General features: G+C 36.7%; 1 protein-coding gene across 3 annotated transcripts in view; it reads right to left on the bottom strand.

Moving 5' to 3' along the window:
- Positions 1-23,360, bottom strand: part of sbf2 (SET binding factor 2) — a 288,968-nt gene that overhangs the window by 32,741 nt on the left and 232,867 nt on the right. The window contains exons 27-31 of one of the 3 annotated variants that reach the window (XM_087262128.1): positions 21,299-21,495; positions 15,040-15,177; positions 9,424-9,507; positions 2,483-2,557; positions 1,691-1,869 (exon numbers count right to left, since the gene is read on the bottom strand). In XM_087262128.1, coding sequence (XP_087118254.1) covers positions 1,691-1,869; positions 2,483-2,557; positions 9,424-9,507; positions 15,040-15,177; positions 21,299-21,495 — 673 coding nt within the window. The remainder of the gene's footprint in view (positions 1-1,690; positions 1,870-2,482; positions 2,558-9,423; positions 9,508-15,039; positions 15,178-21,298; positions 21,496-23,360) is intronic. The other 2 variants (XM_087262129.1, XM_087262130.1) reach the window with 2 other exon arrangements.

Raw genomic sequence — 23,360 nt, 5'->3', positions numbered from 1 at the left:
AGATATATTGAAGAATGTTGGAAACTATTGACTTCCATAGTATTTTTTTTTTGCTTAATATGGATGCCAATACTTACATTAAAAAGTAAACAACAGTGAACAAAACAGTAGATATTTTGGTAACCTGTAACTATAGATATCCAAAAATAAAAAAAATTAAAAAACATAAATAAAATAAATAAATAAAAAAATACAATGGAAGTCAATGGTTTCAACATTCTTCAAAATATATTCTTTTTGTTCTGTTTTTGAATCTATGATTACCGAATTTTCATTTTAGGGTGATCTATTTCTTTAAGCCTCTGGGAATACGAGTCTTTTTTTTCGTATGGTTAAACACAAAAGTAGATATTTTGAAGGATGTTGGAAATAGTCCATAGTATTTGTTTTTTTTTCTACTATGGATGTCAATGGTTACAGGTTTCCAACATTCTTCTAAATATCTACGTTTTTGTTTACTGTTTTCTATAGTAGAAAAAAACAAATACTATGGAAGTCAATGGTTTCCAACAATCTTCAAAATATCTACGTTTTTGTTCAACAGAAAACTCAAACTGGTTTTGAACATTTTTGAGTGAACTATCCCTTTGAGCCCCTGGGAATATGAGTTTTTGTTTGTTCTGTTGAACACAAAAGTAGATATTTTGAAGAATTTTGGAAACTATTGACCTTATTTTCCGCAGACGAGCGGGCGCTGCCATTTGAATCTTTTTGGCACGAGACTTCCGGTCTCATTCACTTCCATTCATTTTTAGACATTAAAAACTGCTCGTTTCGCTGTTTGATGTTGCAAACTGATATTTTCTTGTTATATTATTCTACTTGGTCTGTATAGTCATGCAAACATTTGTTTGTAGAGAAAGTAGTTTGATCGTTTTTTGCCGTTTATTATTCCTAGTCATTTCTCCCATAGGCGACTGAAACGGAAGTTCTAAGACAATCGCGAAAACAGGAGCACATCCGCATTTTAGAATAAGGTCAATTGACTTCCATAGTATTTGTTTCCCTATATTCTTTCCCATATCTATTTTTGTTTTTTTTGTTCTGTTTTTAAATCAATGATGACCGAATTTTCATTTTTGGGTGATCTATACCTTTAAGCCTCTGGGAATATGAGTCAAAAATTAGTATCTACCAAAAAAGAGAAGCTTTGACTACATTCTATCCAGAAGCATAAATTTGAGCAGACCAACTATTTGACTAATATGAATGAAATGAAATTTCCACTTCACAGGCAATAAGCAAACTCAAAACAGACAGTTTATATACAAAGACCAGCCAAATAACTTAAGAGTTTACTTAACCGCCAGCCACTATGATGATTTATCCCAACCATTTGTTTTCATTTCTACATTGAAACACATTATCAATAAGCAAAAAAGCAGTTCCTTTAGGTATCCAAATGCAATATCCCGTCTGCCAAAACACATCAACCATGTTAATAAATCAAGGCTTTTAAGAGGGCCTTATCTAGTCACAAATTTATTATGCACTAGAGAGAACACTGTCCAAGTATTTGAGGGTGATCTGACCTGCTACACTTCAACAAACACACACACGACAAGGCATTTTGTTTGGCCTCTTTCTTTTCTCATCACAAAGCATCAAATCTTCCAAGTGTAACACACACACACACACACACACACACACACACACACACACACACACACACACACACACACACGTTTACCCGAAAGTGAGACTTTTCGCCAAAGATGTAAAGAGCGGCTTGATGCTTAAGGAGTTGAGCCTGCAGGTTCTCAATGCCTGTAGGGGGCGCCAGATCCTTGCCAGCTAACCGCGCGCCCACGTCGCCTACAGCGGGATGCTGGATGAATCTGCTGCTGGAGCGCAGACTAGCCCACACACCTATAGAGAGAGAGAGAGAGAGAGAGAGAGAGAAAGAGAGAGAGAGAGAGAGAAGAGAGAGAGAGAGAGAGAGAGAGAGAGAGAGAGAGAGAGAGAGAGAGAGAGAGAGAGAGAGAGAGAGAGAGAGAGAGAGACACAGAGGGATACAAATGTGTGTGCATGTGTGAGTGTGAACATAGGTTAGGAAGGATTACAAAAATAACTTTAGGAGAACAAAGTGCTGTAATATATCGAACATGGAATCTATGCCACAAAGTCCTGAAAGCAAAAGTGGGTCCAACCCGGTAAGATGTACCTAATAAAGTGGCCGGTAAATGTACAGCGTATAAGCTGAATTTAAACAAATTAATTTAGGTAATGTTCAGCTTAATTAGTTTGCACATATAAATTGTTTGCAAACACTTACCTTAATCTTCTTTTTAGTAAATCTAATGAATCTTTTTATTTTCAGTGTATATGAACTACAAAAATTACTACAAAAATCTGACGTAGAGCAGAATAAAGCTGCTGGTAAGCTCGCTTGTGGTTATATGGATGGAGGTCAAAGAGATGCAGAGAAAAGGTCAGTCAAGTATGGATCAGGTTAGTGTGAATGAGTAAACAGAAACGATACCTTGATTGTGAATTCTTCCCTTAGCTGAAGCTTTTTGGTTTGAGTGAGTGAAAAGTTTATCCCTGTACCCGAGTACTGGTAGATTAGAGGTGCAGGAGTTGTTGATGGCACGGAGAAACAGGAAATAAAAAACAAAACAAAACAAAACAACATATAACAAAATTCAAACACATGCAGCAAACACCCCCTTTCTGAAGACAGACAGAACAGTTATTAGCTCGATGAGACCAGTGAGACGGCTGCTTTACACCTGGAATTAAAGATTCAGCGTTTTTGGCTGATTGGAGATGAGGGGGAAACATTTCCATTCACAATTAGTATTTTAATATGTCTTTTTAATCCATGCATCAGATCTTTTCTTTAAAGGCTGGAACTAGGGCTGAGCGATATGGCAAACAAAAATGATCACAATATTTTTTTTTCATATCAGACGATATCGATAATAATCACGAATCGATAAATGCCAAATCTTTATATCAAGTAAATGTATAGGCTTTTCAGCATGTCAATTGCTTTGTGCAGCTGATTTAACACATTTTGTGAAATGTTTTAGCTGCCGGACAATGAAAATAATAAAATTATAAACAAAAGGGCAGGTTGCTCTGTTTTGTGTTGGATTGCAAAAAAACTAAGTAGTTCCAGACTACTGATGTTTACTGATGTTCCTTTTCAACAATGTCTGTGACTCTAACCTTTTTTACCTTATTTTTCTTACCCCTGAAGTGCAACTAACACTGTATGGCTGTACACTTTTACTGCGTGCGGCATGCGGAAGGGCATGCTGCAAAATGCCTGCGCAGCTTTACGCATAGTGCGTAAATATTAACGATCAATTATTCACTTGTCATTATTGTTTTATAAAAACTATATATTGTGAAAATTATCGATACCGAATTATTGTGATAATTATTGATACCGAATTATTGTGATAATTATCGATACCGAATTATTGTGATAATTATTGATACCAAATTATTGTGATAACTATCAATACTGAATTATTGTGATAATTATCAATACCGAATTATTGGGATAATTATCGATACCGAATTATTGTGATAATTATCGATACCGAATTATTGTGATAATTATTGATACCGAATTATTGTGATAATTATTGATACCGAATTATTGTGATAATTATTGATACTGAATTATTGTGATAATTATTGATACTGAATTATTGTGATAATTATTGATACTGAATTATTGTGATAATTATTGATACCGAATTATTGTGATAATTATCGATACTGAATTATTGTGATAATTATCGATACCGAATTATTGTGATAATTATCGATACCGAATTATTGTGATAATTATCGATACCGAATTATTGTGATAATTATCGATACCGAATTATTGTGATAATTATTGATACCGAATTATTGTGATAATTATCAATACCGAATTATTGTGATAATTATCGATACCGAATTATTGTGATAATTATTGATACTGAATTATTGTGATAATTATTGATACTGAATTATTGTGATAATTATTGATACTGAATTATTGTGATAATTATTGATACCGAATTATTGTGATAATTATTGATACTGAATTATTGTGATAATTATTGATACTGAATTATTGTGATAATTATTGATACTGAATTATTGTGATAATTATTGATACTGAATTATTGTGATAATTATCGATACCAAATTATTGTGATAATTATCGATACCAAATTATCGCAGAGCCCTAGCCGGAACATACAAAGCAGATGATTGGCCATTTGGCTTCATCGGTGCGTCGGACAGTGTCTGTCCAGCTAGTTGGTTTGCTCTATTGAAACCTCATCAGGTTAAATTTGGAGCTCATTGGCCCAATTCAGCTAATAGACTTGGCATCAAGTGTCGGCTGAAGAAAGCGCTCTGATTGGTTATTTAGCAACGAATCAGAGCGCCAGAACAAAAACTGAAGTGACGTAGCAAGTAAACTATTCAAGTCAAAAAGGAACACAAAGAGGCCGGCTGAAACCTCTACATTTCTTAAATATTTGCTGATGGTATAGATCATTAGAATATCAGACATATTTGCACATGCGAATCCCTTTGTGGAGAGTTACAAGTAGTATGAAAATGGTACTAAATTTTGCTTTGTTTACTCTTTGCACATGGAAAATTCCAGTTTCCTTTTGTGAAACGAAAAAACGTCAAACCACTAGATTTGACCTGTTTGACAGCAAAGTTTTACCCATTTATTATGACAATTTGTTCATACACTAAATAAAAGCATACAAATTAATACGTACAGGTCAGAATACAATATTTCTGTCGCACTAAAAAAGTGATGGTAAATTATATCACCCATGCTTTGACATTTACTTTCACAAAGGCTATTTGAAACATAAAAGCTGGCACTTAAGTTAGATTTAAGATGCTTTTTCTTGTGAATAAAATCACTTTGTACATTTATTTCAATGCCAAGTCTGCTTTTTTGGTCATCATGCAGCCAAAATTCAACACTGGTCGACCTGAACTGTGTAACTGAAGCATTATGCAAAGACGGAGCATCGGTGAAGACAAGATGATTTACATGGAGGTTTGACAGGGAAGTTGTTTCAATGTGATGAATGTGTGAAGAATAGAAGATGGTAAACTACATTTTCAGGAAAGCTAAACAAAAAAAGGAGTGGTGCTTGGCTGTTTCTACGACGCTAATGTGTTCTGGGTGGTTCAATACAAGAAAAACGAAACCCATTCTGCTTTGTTTCCTCAGTTGGCCCGATTTGACACATCAGTCATGTAATATAAGCTGAACATGAGTCAACGAAATGCGAATGAGTCAACAAAAACAAGTTTATACTTAAGGATTTATATAAACTGTATGTATGAGTAATTATGATGTTGACTTAACAAACATCACTACTGAAAATACACACGCACAAAAAAAAAAAGGAAGTGAAAAATCAGTTCCACATTTCTGTGAAGACACATGATGGGAATTGTCTTAGCCTGCACCTGCTGGGATATATTTGCCTGTGGTGAAGCAAAAAAAAAAAAAAAAAACAGTCAATGCGATCTATAACCCAGATTATGAGAAAAACGACGTGAATAAATCACTGAATCATGACATCGAGTGAGACTTGCATCTTATACTCAGCCTCTCTTTAAATCATAAGCCGTTTTTCCAAGAACTGGTCACATCATGACCTGACAAAGTATTTTATGATAAGACTTGATGTTCAGAACAAGACCAATTAGACAAAAACAAGATTACATAATAGGGTATAAACATCCATAACAAAAAGACTAGTCCACTCAAAACTAAAAATTCTGTCTTTGCCATCACACGATTTAAAACCTAAAAGTGTAGTTCACCTAAAAGTGAAAAGTTGTTGTTAATTTACTCACCCTAAGGTAAAACATGTAAAAACATTTATTTTTGTCTAAAACCATGGTCCTTAGTGCAAGTGCAAGTCAAAAACATATATAGTCCAAGTCATTCATTTTCTTGTCGGCTTAGTCCCTTTATTAATTCGGGGTCGCCACAGCGGAATGAACTGCCAACTTATCCAGCAAGTTTTTAGGCAGCAGATGCCCTTCCAGCTGCAACCCATCTCTGGGAAACATCCACACACACACATTCACACACACACACTCATGCACTACGGACAATTTAGCCTACCCAATTCACCAATACCGCATGTCTTTGGACTGTGGGGGAAACCGGAGCACCTGGAGGAAACCCACGCGAAGGCAGGAAGAACATGCAAACTCCACACAGAAACGCCAACTGAGCCGAGGTTCGAACCAGCGACCCAGCGACCTTCTTTCTGTGAGGCGACAGCACTACCTACTCTGCCACTGCCACGCCCTATAGTCGAAGTCAAAATTATTAAAACTTTACATCTTTAAAGGCCATTTTCTCAATATTTTGATATATGTTGAAGCTGAGTTTCCAGATAGTATTTCAAATAGTTGTATCTCGACCAAATGTTGGCCAATCCACCAAAACAAACCATTTATCACGGGAAACCTTATTTATATTTTTTGGTGATGTAAAAATCTCAAATTTAAAAAATGGACACTTATGACTTGCTTTGTGGTCCATGGTCACATTTTAAAAAATAAGATTATGTTTGTCTGTACCATCGCAATTATGCAACATAACACTTGTCCAGACTGTTACTGAACTACACTCAGGACTGTTCGCTGAGGCTTTGAATTAAAGAAAATAATGTTGCAAGTGATGCCCAGTTTCCTGCATAGACTGATAGTTTAGTTTCAAAAGAAACCAATCTACCATGAAAAATCATTTTATTTTGCTTGTATATGCTTTTATCAACTTTTATTAAAAGATAAAAAAATCACCTACATCTTGAATGGCCTGAGGGTGCAGGAATAAACATGAAGGGCTCTATTTTAACGGTCTAGGCGCATAGTCAAAGGCGCAGGGCGCAAAAGCATTGTGGGCGTCTCAGAATTCTCTTTTGCTATTTTATGGGCAGAATATTATGATTTGTGCCGCGGCGCATGCTCTAACATAGTTGAGCTTATTCTCTTAATGAGTTATGGATGTGTTTTGAGTATACACTAGGGATGTAACGGTATCAGAATTTCACGGTACGGTAATACCTCGGTATGAATGTCACGGTAGGGTATTTATTGAATCATTTACAGGAAAAAACAAAACTTATGAAAATACTCCAAAAAAGTGCCAAAATTGTCAATGACATACAAATTAGCCATCTATCTGTAAGCTTTGAAACAGGAACTTCAATTTTAATAACAAAAAAATATTAAACCATGTAAAAAAAATAAAGTTTCAATTTAGTATTGTTGAAAACTCATCACATTCAACATTTAATCACTCACTCACTTAGATAGAGATGGGTTTAAAGGAAAATTATCATATAAATATAATCTGGTAAAAGCTGGTAACTCTGAGCATTTACAATGTCCCCTGCAACAGAAAAAAACCCTCTCATTTGGGACTGAGGTTTCTGGGACAATAGAGATATGACTTGGCCCAGGTTGACAGCAGTGGGTAACGTTGTGCATTGTCTTTCCCCCACTTGAGAGGACAAACCATGAGTAAGATAGAGATCTCATGTCTGCATCAATCTGAACAGTGTGCTGACAACACCGCTATTCAGTACGCGCGCGACAACACAGCTGATAAGAACTCACGCGACAACACAGCTGATAAGAACTCGCGCGACAACACCGCTATTCAGTACGCGCGCCGCGACAACACCCGCTTTAGAGTTTTACAGCTCTTTTTCATCCCCGCTTCTAGCAGCACACTCCATTTCCGCATTACTGGATCTGTAGCGACAACAGACCGCAAGGGATGATGGTCAAGCATGGGCTGATGGAAATTGTAGTTTTCGCTACCTCCCGTTCGCTTCATTCGCCTGAGCAAATTTTCTCAGAAGACCTATAGTTTTACCGAGTCATGCGACTTCGGTAATATCGAAAAAAATTAATATTGCGGTATGACGGTATTTACAATACCGTTACATCCCTAGTATACACCAATCTGAGTCTCATCTCCCATTCCCTTTAAGGGCGTACTCACACTAGATACAGTTACCTCGAACCGGGCCAAAGCACGCTTGTCCCCCTCCCGTCTCCCCAGACGGCCCGCACTCACACCACAATCGGGCCTCGGCACGCTTACGTCATCAATGCTGCGCTGTTCAGTGAGAAGCCTTGTCACTCAGCAGCACAGTGGAGATTTCTTTAGTTATATCGTTTCAGTCGGTTTGATATGCAGTGACATGCAGTCAAATATTTCGCCAAACAGTCACGCAGTCAGATATTCCGCCGAACAGATCCACCACTTTTGGCACTCAAAAACAATCATAAAGCCCTCGTGCTGCAGGAATGAGAGAGTCTGCTGAAGGTGCGCAGCTATCGTGCAGTGAGGGGTTTGCGTATTTAATAAGCTACGGCAGTTTGCGTTCACTGAACAGTAAGAATGATTAATAAATCCATATGAAACAGCCCCTTAAAAGTCACATCTCGCTTTCAGTTTTGGGCGTTGGCGCGTTTTGCACTCACACTACAAACGTACTGCGCCAAAGCCAACGTGAACTGTGCTCAGGCCCACCTCTTCCAAGCGGGCCAGGGCCGGCCAAGTGAACCGTGCTTGAGCCCGATTCAGCGCACTTACACTTCTCAAACGATCCAGATGGCATAGTGTGAGTAGGCCCTAAAAGTCAGTTGTGTTGCGCCATGGTACATTTGCTATTTACATGGTGGACTTTGCATATGGAAAAACTGAACCCTTCAATAGCAATAAAACAGTTAAACAGAGCATCTGCAGCACGAGGATAAAGAATGAGCCTCCTCCAATTGGCCTTTACTTTCTCTTTCCTTCGTGAAACAAGACAAAAACAAAGTAAGTTTTGCAGTGAGCTGCTGCTGATATAAGAAAAACACTGTAAAAAATAACCCAACAGACTCTTCCTGGCAGCTTAATGCTGACTGTTGAATTAATATGTCATGGCCATAATTTGGACCTATGTAATAGTCATAAGCACATGATCAAAGCTTATAATATCATACTTAAAAATACTGTGCAGACCTCGACCTTACCGAGGGGGTGAATACTTCTACACCACTTCAACATCTAAACAATCATTTATCATGCACTTTTTGAAAGTCGACATGGCTTGCTTTTTAGAGTTTATGAAACACACTGTGCACTTTGGAGGATTGTGGCAACAAATATCCGCAAGTTCAGCAGAACCATCACCACAAATAATAAAAAAAATCTCAAATTGGGCCAAAGTCAAAGCAGCATGAGCATGTGTGTGTATGTGTGTGGGAAGAGTTGTGGTCTGTGACAAAACCCAGATAATGAGATATCAAGATAGAAGACAGCCAACTAAAGATATCCGATGAAAGATGGGGAATTTGTTCGATGCTAAATATGTCCTTGGGGTCAACGGAAATGAAGAACGGAGGCCCACTCACCTCCTCTGGTGAAGCTATTGGTGAAGGAAATGTCCAAATGGACAGGGGCCATCTTTGGTATTCTCGATGCCCTGCGTTCGCTTGCTAAACAGATGAAGACACACAAACACACACCACACCATGCATCGAGCGTCAAGCATAAGCAGAGCAAACAAGACATCACAACCTTCTCCAAAGCCTAGCCATTTGTTATCTGCCAACATACAGCATGCTAAGAAGGGCTGCACAATATATACAGTTGAAATCAAAATTATTAGTGCTTTTGAGAAATTTATGTTGTTGGTCAAATATTTCTCAAGTGATATTCAATGGAGCAAAGAAATTTTAACAGTAATTTTGATAATATTATTTTCAGAACAAACTATTGTTATACAATAACATGCCTAATTAGCCTAATTAACCCTTTAAATGTCACTTTAAACTGAATACAACCCAAGCTCATTCTGGAAACGTAGCCCCGCGGATGTTTCTGTAGACCGTGATTTACGTGGCCGTAGGTACGTACGGCCGCGTTTAGTTTTTCTCGAGTGAACGCTGCGGGGCTCCTCCTCATTGCGCTCGCCGGCCGACGGCTCGCCTATCGAGTGGAGGGCTTTCGCGCTGCTACCAGTTTGTCTGCTTAGCTCGCAGCATTATGTCGGCGGAGCGGAGGCCCGGAGGAGGAGGAGCCGGCTGCGGGGATGACCGGGATCGGGTCCGGGGAAGAGCGGTTCCAGAAAACAGGTAAGATGAAAAACAGAATCTGAAAAATAAGGGCGAGATCGTGGCAGGATCCGAAAACGCGGTCGAAATCAAAGACGAGGGCTTTTGCTTTTTTTTTTTTTCTGGACGGCTTTTGCAAACCTTCGCTTGGGTTTAGGGAAGGAGGAGGAGGAGGAGGAGGAGGGGGGCGGCCGGGTCGGCCGATGGGCCGGCCGCCTGGTCGATCGTTCGGTCGTTCAGCTGGCCAGTCGGACGGACGGTCGCTCCACAGCAGCCTCTGGCGGCTTTTCGCGCGAGAACAGCGCGGGCGCGAATGGCGCGCGCTCCCGAGAGGCAATCGAGATGCGAAAAAGCGCGCACAGCAGCCTCTCGCGGATCTGCGAAAACAAAAACTGCTCGAATACGTACCTCCTGGGACGTATTTCGCGGTCTGCAGAAACTTCCACGGGGCTACGTTTCCACAATGAGCCCGGGTTGGCTGAATACTAGTATCTTGAAAAATATTTAGTGAAATATTATGCACTGTCTTTAGTGGTGTAACGGATCACAAATCTCACGGCTAGGATCACATTAGAGCTTTTGAGTCACGGATTGGACCATTTTTCAGGTCAGCCAAGGGGAGGAGACAAATGTAATTTGCTTTCCATTTATTACAAAAACCAGGGGTCTATTCTTTATACCTCGCTTAAATGATCTAAGATGATTTTGGCAGATCCTGGATCTGTTCATCTTGACAATTGATCTCTGGCTAATTTGGTACTTCAAACAATTCCGTGAATCCGATTAAAATGTCTGGATAAACTGATCTGAGATCGCTGCTAGTGTTGTGAAGGACTGATCTATCGATCCTCTAAATCATAATCAGCAATGCAACGATTGGCTAACGGCACTGCAGCGTAATGACATCATCTGATTAATATTCAATTATCCATGTGAGCAAAATTACATTAAATTGGCAGTAAACGGTTTGTTAAATATGACATGCAATAACTTCCTACATTTGTTGTGAGCTGCAGGCTTTACACTTTCATGTGTCAAGACGAGTATTCATCATGTATTTCAATGCATATCAATGTATTCAGTCCTACATTTAGAGAAGATTTTCTTTATTATAGAAGCCTAGGCCAACTCAAGTATTTTTAATCGGCATAAGGAATAACTGTATAAATTAATTTAGCATCAAAAAAGCATTTTAATATCAGTAAAGGTATCAATCACCATATTAGTGATCAAAACACGTGCTTGACTGCATAAATTATTATCTTTTTTTTTTTTAAGTCGAATACTGTGCATGTACGCATTTGCGTTTACATCTAAAAAGATCATTTCAATAAATGTTCTCTTTGAACCACCAGGTGGCAGTCTTTTACTTTTATTCCGGAGTGCAGATTGCATACATTTTATTATTATATATTTTTTAACTATATATATATATATATATATATATATATATATATATATATATATATATATATATATATATATATATATTATATATATATATATATATATATATATATATATATATATATATATATATATATATATATATATATATATATATATATAATCTTTGCTTGAACTGACCCGATCTAATCCTGTTTATATGTAATGAACCTGCTCCTATGCAGGTTTGACCCATCAGAACTGTTACTATAACAACAAGTCTCAGATGAGTTTTGAAGAACGAAATGATCCTTGATCATGTCAAATCGTCAATAACCAAATCCAGCTAACTGAGTAATTCACGTACGAAGAACGGACCCCAGTACTGCAAGACACTTCGAATTTTAACAAACAGAACTTAGAAACTGTAATTTTAATAAAAATAAAATATAAAAATAACAGTAAAATATTTAGTACTGTGAAAAATTCACTGTTACTGTTGCTAATAACGCTAAATGTATAAAGTGTATATTTAGTATAAAATGTATAATTAAATGTATATTTAGTCTTATTTTCAATAAATGATTCAGTTATTCACTCTTAAAACTTCATGTTTCATTGCTAGATGATAATTTTTGAAGAATTATTCAGTGGCATATTTGAGATGGTCGGTTGTTGTCACCTATTGGTTAAATAATGTAATTGCTGCCTACAACTTTCATTTTTGAGCGTTGTTAAATTCATATGAGGGTGATTGTAATCTTTACCACAAACATCAGTGATTTTATCAAAACTATAAACTGTTATCACAGTACTTCTGTGTTATTTGACTGTTTTTAACTTCATAACAAACTCAAAAGACTAATGACTCAATATCTTAGAATTAATAAACATGCAAATCACCATGATTTGTAATTTATGTTGCGTGGGTGTTGAGATCCCGATCTTTTAATGATTAATTGAGTAGCTTACACTGAATGCATTAATGCAGGCTAAACAAGTAGTGACAGAAAACACCTTTAATAACCTAAGAAACCCACCAAATCCCGAATAAGCGACCACAACTTCTTCCGTCATCATTATATTTTACAAGAAAACCTAAATGATTTCATACATGTAATTTGAATGACACGAGAGATGATCTCTCCGCGATCATTATAAATTTAGGATTAATCTACAAATAAATCTTTTTTTATTAATCTGCGGGTCACATGTGTCTAAACCGTGGGTTGTGATCTTTACAAATCACAGATCAACCGTGATCCATTACACCCCTTACTGTCTTCATGGCAAAGATTAATGAAATCAGTTATTAGAAATGACTTATCAAAACTATTATGTTTAGAAATGTGTTGGTTAAAAAAATCTTTCTGTTTAAAAAGAAATTAGGGAACAAAAATACAAAGGGGGCTAATAATTCTAATTGTAAATTAAAGCAAATAGTAAAGTCTTATGACACTGGGTGATTGCTGGGATTAAACCTTTATTATGCTTGTAATTACTGTAGTAAACATCTCAACTAAACACTGAAACCCTCAACTGTGGGCCAAAACAAGTGTGAATTAGCAAGGATCAGTTAAGGTTATGGATGCTGTGGTGGCTTGTATGTTTGAAATGAGTGCGAAAACTACCATACCAGTGGCCTATTACACAGTTAGTGGTTTAAGGACAGATTTAGGGCCAGTTTCTTGTGGCAGTCCATTCCAAAACACTTCTAAATTCCAGTATAAGTACTTAAAGGGCTAGTTCACACAAAATGAAAGTTTACACCCTATTTACTCACCCTCGAGTTGTTAAAAACATTTATGACTTTCTTTCTTCTGTTGAACACAAAATATATATAGAAGAATGCTCAAAATCTGTAAGCATTGCCTTTCATAGTAGGAAAACCAAAAACTACGGAAAGTCAATGGTTACCAGTTTTTAAGCATTCTTCAAACTATCTTCTTTTCTGTTAAACAGAAGGTAAAAACTCAAACAGGTTTGGAAAAAGTGAAGGGTGAGTAAATGATGACAGAATCAAAATATTTTTGTGTGAAGGTTTGTTTTGCATTAACATCAGAAATGAGGTTAGCCGTTTACGCGAGTCTTTCACCCAGCAGGTGGGGATAAATGAAAGATTATGACGGCAACATATCAGACAAGATCTGTGTGGTCTGAGGCATCTGCATAACGGCTGTGGAGAGCAGGGAGATGGATGAGAGGGGACCTCGTCATGTCCTGCTCTCCTTACATAACCACACAATTGTGCTCCAGTTCCTTCGGAAATCAGCTCAATACATAAATAACAATTTGTGCAACCAAGAGGAACTCGAGTGGAGATAAGAGCTTTGGAGAACACAAAAACTGGGGCAAAAATAAGATTTTAGATTTTTTTTTCAAGTGGAGGATGCACCTGATATATTTTTATGGGAAAACAAAACAAAACAAAACAAAACAAAACAAAACAAAACAAAACAAAACAAAACAAAACAAAACAAAACAAAACAAAACAAAACAAAACAAAACAAAACAAAATAAATAACAATAAAGCAAAAAGAAAACCTAATGAAAAAAAAAACTTATTGTCTTTTAAGGGCAAAAAACAAAACAAAAACAAACAAATCTGATAACTTTTAAGGACAAAACACAAAACAAACAAAATTACAAATAAAAACAAACAAACAAAAAAACAAGAAAAAAAAACAAACAAACCTGATAACTTTTAAAGACAAAACTAAACAAAACACAAAAACAAACAAAAAAACAAAAAAACAAAAACAAAAAAACAAACAAAAAACAAACAAACCTGATTTCTTTTAAGGGTGGGACAAAGCAAAACAAAACGAAACGAAAAAAAAAAGAAAACTTGTGAAAAACAATTAAAAGAAAACAAACAAAACCTGAAAAAGAGGGTGGAGCTATGTTTCACCATTGCGGCAGATTCAAAACTGTAATGGCGAACATCTGCTTCTCACTCAGGGCTTTCTATGCTAGAGAGGGAGAGATCATCACTAATGGGAGGGGCTTTCCCCCTCTAAATCAATCCAAGTGTTTCTGTAGGCTGTTTTTATGAAGTGTGATTATAGAATTAATTAATTTTTACCATTAGAGGCTGCCACGCACTGCTGCCACACAACTGTGTTTAAACCCCTTATACAAGTTATTGTTGCATAATAGGCCCCCTTTAATACTACAATTAAAAACAAGGAACAAAATAAATCAACTACAGCCATTGTTTGTTTTCTTTGTTATTTTTGTATGTTGCTGAATTCTCGACATTTGTACAAAGATGGGTAAACTTAAGAAATAGAAATGATGTGTGATTCTTGGCCGACTTCTGACTCACGGCAGAGAGGGTGGTTTTAAAGTGATGCATGGCACTACAGCAGAATCGTATGCCACCATTATGGCACACTTTATAACAGATAAGTGAAAGTTTGAGACTTAGGTTCTGCAAACACAGGCTAGTTCCCTTAAACTAAAACCTAAAGAATTGTTTCTGATTGTGAAGTCCCTGAAGACTCACCACTCATATCTCTACAGTACCTGGGGACAAGCCGATGAGAGAGCGGTTGGTGAGCGTGTTGCTGCCGTTGGGTTTAAAGTAGATGGGGATAGAGCTGAGGATGGCTTGCAGATACTTCTCCTGTTCCAGACTGCTGGAGGTATCGGAGGAAGTTGGAGCTGGTATCAAAAAGAGAGCATCATAAGAACATTGTTTATCTTTTGACAACATCTATATCTCATAAGCAAGTCTTTGTCTAAACTAGTGGTTTTCAACCAGATTATATTGTAAAAAAGAAACAACAACAACAACAAACCCTGATATCTTTTAAGAACAAACAAACAAACAAAAAACTTGATATATTTTGAGAACAAAACAAAACAAAAAACAAAACAAAAAAAGAAAAGAAAAGAAAAGAAAAAACAAATAAACAAAAACAACTGAACCCTCCCAACCTCTTACACAAAAACCAAACCTGACATTTAACAGCTAAACAAAATAAAACAAAAAACCACTGATATAGTTAAATATTTTATATAATAAAAAATAAAACAAAAAAAAAATCTTCAGCTCAAAACTAGTGGTTTTCAACCAGATTATATTATGAAACAAAACAAAAACAAAAAATTCAAAAAATAATAGTAACAATAATAATAACATACAAATATAACATAAAAAAGAATAGAAAAAACAAAACAAAAACAAAACAAACAAACTGGTTATATAAAAAACAAAGGAAAAACAAACAAACAAAAAGCATTGTTTATCTCTTGACAACCTCTACATCTCGGCAAGCCTTTCTCTGAACTAGTGGTTTTTAACCAGATTATATTATAAATAACAAAAAGAAACAACAACAAAAAAAAACTGATATCTTTTACAAACAAAAACAACAACTAAAACACAAAAACAAAAAAATTGAAAAGAAGAAAAGAAGAAAAAAAAAAACCAACAACAACCGAACCCTTCCCGCCCCTTCCACAAGAACCAAACCTGATTTTTAAGAGCTAAACAAAACAAAAACCCTGATATATTTTTATATTTTATATAATAAAACAAAATAAAACAAAAACATTGTTCAGCTCTAAATTAGTGGTTTTCAACCAGATTATACTATGAAATAAAACAAAAAACAAACAAACAATACAAAATAATAGTAACAATAATAATAACATAAAATATAACATAACAAAATAAAACAAAAAACAAATAAGAAGATAAAAAAAAAACAATAGAAAAAAACAAACAAAAAACAAACAAACCGGTTATATATAAACAAAACAAAATCAAAGGAAAAACAAACAAACAAAAATCATTGTTTATCTCTTGACAACCTCTACATCCCATAAGCAAGCCTTTCTCTGAATTAGTAGTTTTTAGAGTTCCAGGGGCAAGTTTAAGAATTGCTTCAACCAAAAATAAAACTTATATTATTAATTACTTCATGTCGTTCCTAACCCCAGAGCTCTCATTTGTCTTCAGACAACAAATTAAGATATTTTCGATGAAATCCAAGAGCTTTTTCAACCTCCATTGACAGCAAAAGTCCAGGCTCATTCAAAGATCAGAAACTGAACCAAAAACATGATCAAAACCTTCTATGTGACTTCAGTGGTTCAACTGTAATGATACGAAGCTACATACAAGTTAATAGATTTGCTAATATATGCTTACTACAAGGCAGTACAACATTTTTACCATTAGCTTCAGGAGCGCAACGTGTAAGCAGAGTACTGTCCGTAGTAAAACAGTATTAAAACATTTTATGCAGAAGTCTTAATTAAATCTTTATTTTAGGTATGCAAAAATGTTCTTGGAGATTCGTACAAGTACAGTTGTACCACTGAAGTCAGCTGGAAGTTTTTGACAAAGATTCCTTTATTTTTTTGGGAACATTGTATGACCACTGCAGTCCTTAGTGAACAAGAGAGTTGTTGAATTTCATCTAAAAAATATCTTCATTTGTGTCTACGAAGGTCTCAGGTGTTTGGAACGACATGAGGGAGAGTAAATAATAACAGCATCTTCACTTTTGGGTGAACTATGTCTTTAAAAAGTCTGAAAACAAGCAACACAGTCCTAATTACAGCAGAAATCCCTAATGAAACTATATAAGGCCTGTAAGGGGAATATCTGAACAAAACCTCGGTTAAAAATGTTGACAACCACTCAACTAATTGGCTAAAGGCCTTGTCCACATTGTCCAAGAACCACCTACGACAGGAAGACAACGAGTCAAAAAAAAAAATTAACCACCACAGTTTGTTTTCTTTACAGTTCATTTAAGGTTGAGCTTTACAGAAAATAACAGACATGAAAACTAATGAACTATTGCTGAGGCTCGATACTTGATTAAACCCACTGTTTATTTCATCCTCGAAAGTGGTTGTTGCAACAATTTTGCACCTTGTAAACAAAAACCCTGTGTTCTCACACTCCCCAAAGGTTGCAGAAGGTCAGCCAGTCATGATTAGAGATCGCCAGATTAAGAAATCGCTTTTCAGTACAACATTGGACAGTCAGTGACCAGGATGCATGTGGTTTAGAGCTAAGAATGACCTTTCATCCAAATCATAATATAATTTTAGGCTGCGTGTCCACCAAAGTGTTTTTTTCTCAAGCTGAGCGTTTGAATTCTTTTGTTGTCAATGGTAGCACCGCTTTTCATTGCATTTTTATTTTTTCAGCCATAGTAAGTTAGCGTAGTGCTCATTGGTGACACTTTTGACCTAGACGTTCAATCGAAGTGGAGGAGGGGCGGGACAATACTGCACAACTGTAAACAAAAAATCTTCTAAGGACTTTCAACTTGTATTGGTCCGGTGAGAATTAAGGCTGTGCGATATTGGAAAAATCTGATATTGCCATATTTAATTTTTCTGTGATAAATATTGTGATGGGGCGGCACAGTGACTCAGTGGTTAGCACCATCGCCTCACTGCAAGAAGGTCGCTGGTTCAAGTCCCGGCTGGGTCAGTTGGCATATCTGTGTGGAGTTTGCATGTTCTCCCCATGTTGGTGTGGGTTTCCTCCGGGTGCTCCGGTTTCCCCCACAGTCTAAAGACATGCGGTACAGGTAAATTGGATAAACTAAATTTTCCGTAGTGTATGAGTGTGAATGTAAGATGCATGGATATTTCCCATTTCTGGGTTGCGGCTGGAAGAGCATCCGCTGTTTAAATTATTTGCTGGATAAGTTGGCTGTTCATTCCGCTGTGGTCCCCTGATAAATAAAGGGACTAAGCTGAAGGAAAATGAATGAATGAATGTGTTATGAACCGCGCAGTTTTGCTGCGTGTTTGTTCTTTATGTCTCTATCTCTTTCTCTTTCTCTCTCACTCTCTCTCTCTCCCTGTACCGGCCCTGTCATTTTCTCAGGTACCGCCTACTTTGGAGCACTATTGGCTGACAGGACTGCCAATCCTAATCTACTGTGTGACGACGACTTCTCTCTGCCAATTACGTTCGTTGCAGAGCCCTTTAAAACGAAAGCGGCAACGGGGAGAGATCAGCTGTTGTTGTTTTGGCGTGTTGTCTGTTTGGTGGTGTCCGTGTGCGTTGTCACTGCTACTGATGTGTACTTTGATTGAGATTTACTGATGTTGACTTTGAGCGAGATTAACTGTTGACTTTCAGTGAGATTTGTTTGAGAGTTCTGACGAGTGTTTCTACATCTCTAGCCCACTATTGCTCCATTCAAAAACCTTCTGTGACTTGACAAGGGAGATCTGGAACAACATAGTAAGTCACGTGACATACATATTTGCACGCAGGATTATTGACGTATAGACACACTAGTTAGCGAAGTGCGCTAATTCTGTATTTTTATTTATTAGTTAGAGTAAGTTCAGGGCGCTTTTGCGCTGAAGACTTTTCTTTTCATTTTGTTACTTTCTTATTAAGTGGATTGGGGAGGAGATTAAGGGAATGTTTTTGTTATATTTATTTCTTTGATTTGCATGCGTAAATTTCAGTTCCCTCTCCTATTTGTCTTAGTTCTTTTCAACGTTTTCTTATTGTTTGTAAATATTGTAAATAATGTGGGAGCAATAAATCTTTTGCGGTGCTAATTTGTTGTTTGGTGTTTTCTCTTGCCATTCTTCATCATCAGTTTATACTTTGGTCATCTTTATGTTACTCCTTTTAATACCCTAGACATATTGCCATCAAGGATCGTAACAGAATGAATGAGTGAAATATTGCAATATGATTACAGTTTGACAAGATGGTTTGAACAGCTCTATTTTACGGTTTTCTGCAGTGTTCAGGTACAGAAATTCAATAATCACAATGCAAAGAAATGCTTTTTCCTACATTGTCTCGTTTCTATTTAAAATATTTCAAATTCCTAAATTAAGTAAAATACTGTTTTGTTTCTACGTCAATCTACTATTTTGTTTCTAGTCAATCTACGTTCCTACTCTCACCTATGGTCATGAGCTTTGGGTCATGACCGAAAGGACAAGATCTCGGATACAAGCCGCCGAAATTAGTTTCCTCCGAAGGGTGACAGGGCGTACTCTTATGGATTGGGTGAGGAGCTCTGACACCCAGGAGGAGCTCGGAGTAAAGCCGCTGCTCCTCCACATCGAGAGAAGTCAGCTGAGGTGGCTCGGGTATCTGTTTCGCATGCCTCCTGGACGCCTACCTAGGCAGGTGTTCCAAGCATGTCCCACCAGGAGGAGGCCTCGGGGAAGACCCAGGACACGCTGGAGAGACTATGTCTCTCGGCTGGCCTGGGAACGCCTTGGGATCCCCCCAGAGGAGCTGGAGATAGTGTCTGGGGGGAGGGAAGCCTGGGGTTCTCTCCTAAGACTGCTGCCCCCGCGACCCGGCCCCGGAAAAGCGGCAGAAAATGAATGAATGAATGAATAAATTAACTGTTTTGTTTCCACTTTTAGAAAAAAAAAGGTCAAAATGAAGAGTTCTGCTAACGGGGTAAGTCAAATAATGTTGTTTTTGCTTTGAAATGTATATATTTGGACTAAAAGCAAGACAAAAAAATGACATTCACTGACATATTCACTTAATATTTAAATATATTCATTTTAAGTCTCCTTATTTTTTACCAAAATATTTTCCATTTTTTTCCATTATCAAGTTAGACATTCTGTTCAGATGTATTTTTTGTTTCTCATTTTTAAAAATCTATTGGTAAAAGAGCTTTTATGTTTAAGGGTCCAACAGATTGGAATAATTTACTTGCTAACATTTGATGCGTTGCATTATTTAAGTGTTTAGGCAAAAATTTGCTGTCCTTTTTTACTTTGTATTGTACTGACGATGTTGTTGTTTATGTGGTGATTTGATTCACTGATCTGTACATCTGTTTGCACTATGAATATATATGTATACTCCTTCCCCTTTTGTTAATGTTTGTTTTGTTCTTGTTTTATGGATGATGTGTAATTTATGTTTCGTTTTTGTCTTTTTGTGCAATTATAATGTGATTGCGATTAACTGTGGGACCCCCTCTGAAAATGAGATGGTACATCTCAAGGGGTTGATCCTAATGAATAATTACAAACAAACAAAATTCTAAGTAAGAACATTTTTTTTCCATTTAAATAATCAAATACAATTAATCCCCAATGTTTTAAAGTCTCTTGAAATGCTCAGTCGCAGTCCTTAAAATTACATACAAATGATAAACTTTAACTCTGTTAGGATTTAAAGTAGCAAGTAATAGACTCAATTAATACTCAACACTGAAGATCTTGCGATTTGACTACTGCAGACATTGCAATACTGTATCAATGCTAAAACAATATATTTTGTGGGTATATTTCATATAGGCGAGGCAGTGGCGCAGTAGGTAGTGCTGGTTCGAACCTCGGCTCAGTTGGCGTTTCTGTGTGGAGTTTGCATGTTCTCCCTGCTTTCGCGTGGGTTTCCTCCGGGTGCTCCGGTTTCCCCCACAGTCCAAAGACATGCGGTACAGGTGAATTGGGTAGGCTAAATTGTCCGTAGTGTATGAATGTGTGTGTGGATGTCCCCAGAGATGGGTTGTGGCTGGAAGGGCATCCGCTGTGTAAAAACTTGCTGGACAAGTTGGCGGTTCATTCCGCTGTGGCGACCCCGGGTTAATAAAGGGACTAAGCCGACAAGAAAATGAATGAATGAATATATATATTATAATATAATATATACCAACTTTTAAAAAAAGCTGAGCATTTTAGAACATGAATCACATTTCTGCAGCTCAAAAACTCTTTGGTGGACACGGAGACTCAGTGAGAGCAATTATTTACATTCCTTTATCCAATATACTGCATATTATACTATATAAACTTATAGTACCTGCTGACGAAGGATTCTGAGACTTGAAAAGGCCAACCACACTCTTGCTATGGAAACCTCCTGAACGGAGTAAAACGGCTTTGGTGCGAGGGTGTTTCCAACACACGACCGGCAGACGGTTGTGCCGGTAGCAGCGGGACACCTTCTGGAGACTGCTGTCTTGCACAGTGTGAGGAATCACCAGGAGACCAGGATAGCTGCAAAAAACACACCATTCAGAAGATTATGAATCAGAAGTCATAGCATGGAAACTGCTCCAGAAACTTTGATCATTGTTTTTTAGAGATACACATAGATAGTGAGCAACCTACAAAAATGTAGATAGTACATCGAGGCCATATTTTCAAACATATTATTAAAAATAATGAAGAGTAAGGCAAGGACTTGATACTGTTAATCAATTGTGGAATGTTAATGGGTTGTTGATGAAAAAAGTCAGCTTTAATAGAAGTGAAACAGGGGTGGCCAACCCTGTTCCTGGAGAGCCACCTTCCTGCAGATTTCAGTTGCAACCCATATCAAACACACCTGCCTGTAATTATCATGTGGTGTTCAGGTCCTAATTAATTGGTTCAGGTGTGTTTGATATGGGTAGCAACTGAAATCTGCAGGAAGGTGGCTCTCCAGGAACAGGGTTGGCCACCCTTGAAGTAAGCAATTGGAGAAGTTCTTTATGTAACCCTTAAAAGCATAGTTCACCCCAAAATTGAAATGTATTGTTTACTCGTACTATTTGATTCTTTAAACTCACTATTTACTTGCCCTCAAGTGGTTCCAAAGCTTTATAAACTTCTTTATTCTGTTAAACACCAAATAAGATATTTTAAAGAAAGCTGAAATACTATTAACCTTTGACTACCATAGTAGGAAACAAAACTGCAATGGTTACAGGTTTCCAGCTTACTCTAAAAATTTTTTAAGTGTTTGGAACAAGTGTGAGTAAATGAGGACAATTTTTAGTTTTTTATTCCTTTAAGATATCTGTTGTTTTTAGCCGAAGAAAAAACAGCCATTGATGATTTACAACCTACATTTAGAAAAAGATTTTAATTCACGCCGACTTCATCAGGCATCACAAACACAATGGCTATTTTATAAAATAATATACAAGTACAATTTCTTTTAGTACGCCTGGATTTTGCCAAATTCTGAAGCAGCATCACATTTCCTTTGAGAATACTGTAAGGTAGAAGCTCTGCATTCAAGTGGCTCTTCAGTGGGACTTTCCAGTGGGACTTCTTGCAGTACGGACTTCAATTTCTAGATAAAATGACATATATTTCCAAATAAAAGGTTTGGTATTTGGTATAATTTCCAAAATCTGAAGTACTTTGAATTGGAGCAGGCGAGGATTAACATAAGGGCTAGGTATGGCTGAAGCCCCAGAGCCCATGGAAGAAGGGGGCCTTTGATTGGCTGAAGAATTAATTTGTGCTATGACGCAGGAAACGCCTCTTTGTGTTATGCTTATTCTAGTCGATAATGTGATGTATTCCGGTAACACTTTATAATTACACACTATAAATAATTTATTAAGCATTAGCATAGTGAATTCATTATCTGTTAAGCATTAACTCTACATTAATAAACGTTAGTAAGCAGTTTATAACTGCAGCTACAACTGCTCTATTCTGAGTTGAGTTAATAAAGCATTTATTAACATATTTGTTAACTATTAGTATATGACTGAATGATAAGATATATAAATGTAAATTTCAATAGTTTATTAATTATTTACTAACTCATTCTGAATGATTCAAAAACCCTCAACTACTCTTAAATACAACTGGTTTGTAAATAATGCAATACTTAATTTAGTAATGAAAAATAAATCATTAACAAAGTATGAAAGTACAATTATTAAGCATATTATATAGGTGCTAATAAGTCAAGAATACAGCATTTTTAGCTGCAGTTATAAACTGCTTACTAACGTTTATTAATGCGGAGTTAATGCCTTACAGATTATGAACTCACTAGATGCTAATGCTTAGTAAATGATTCATAGTGTGTAATTATAAAGTGTTACCCAAACATTTTATAATGAATGTTTACTTTGCCC

The sequence above is a fragment of the Danio rerio genome, chromosome 7 (assembly GCF_052040795.2).
Source record: "Danio rerio strain M-AB ecotype USA chromosome 7, GRCz13ab, whole genome shotgun sequence".
NCBI classification, from domain to species: Eukaryota; Metazoa; Chordata; class Actinopteri; order Cypriniformes; family Danionidae; genus Danio; species Danio rerio.
Note: the sequence above shows the minus strand (reverse complement) of the source record. Positions and strands in the feature narration are given on the sequence as shown.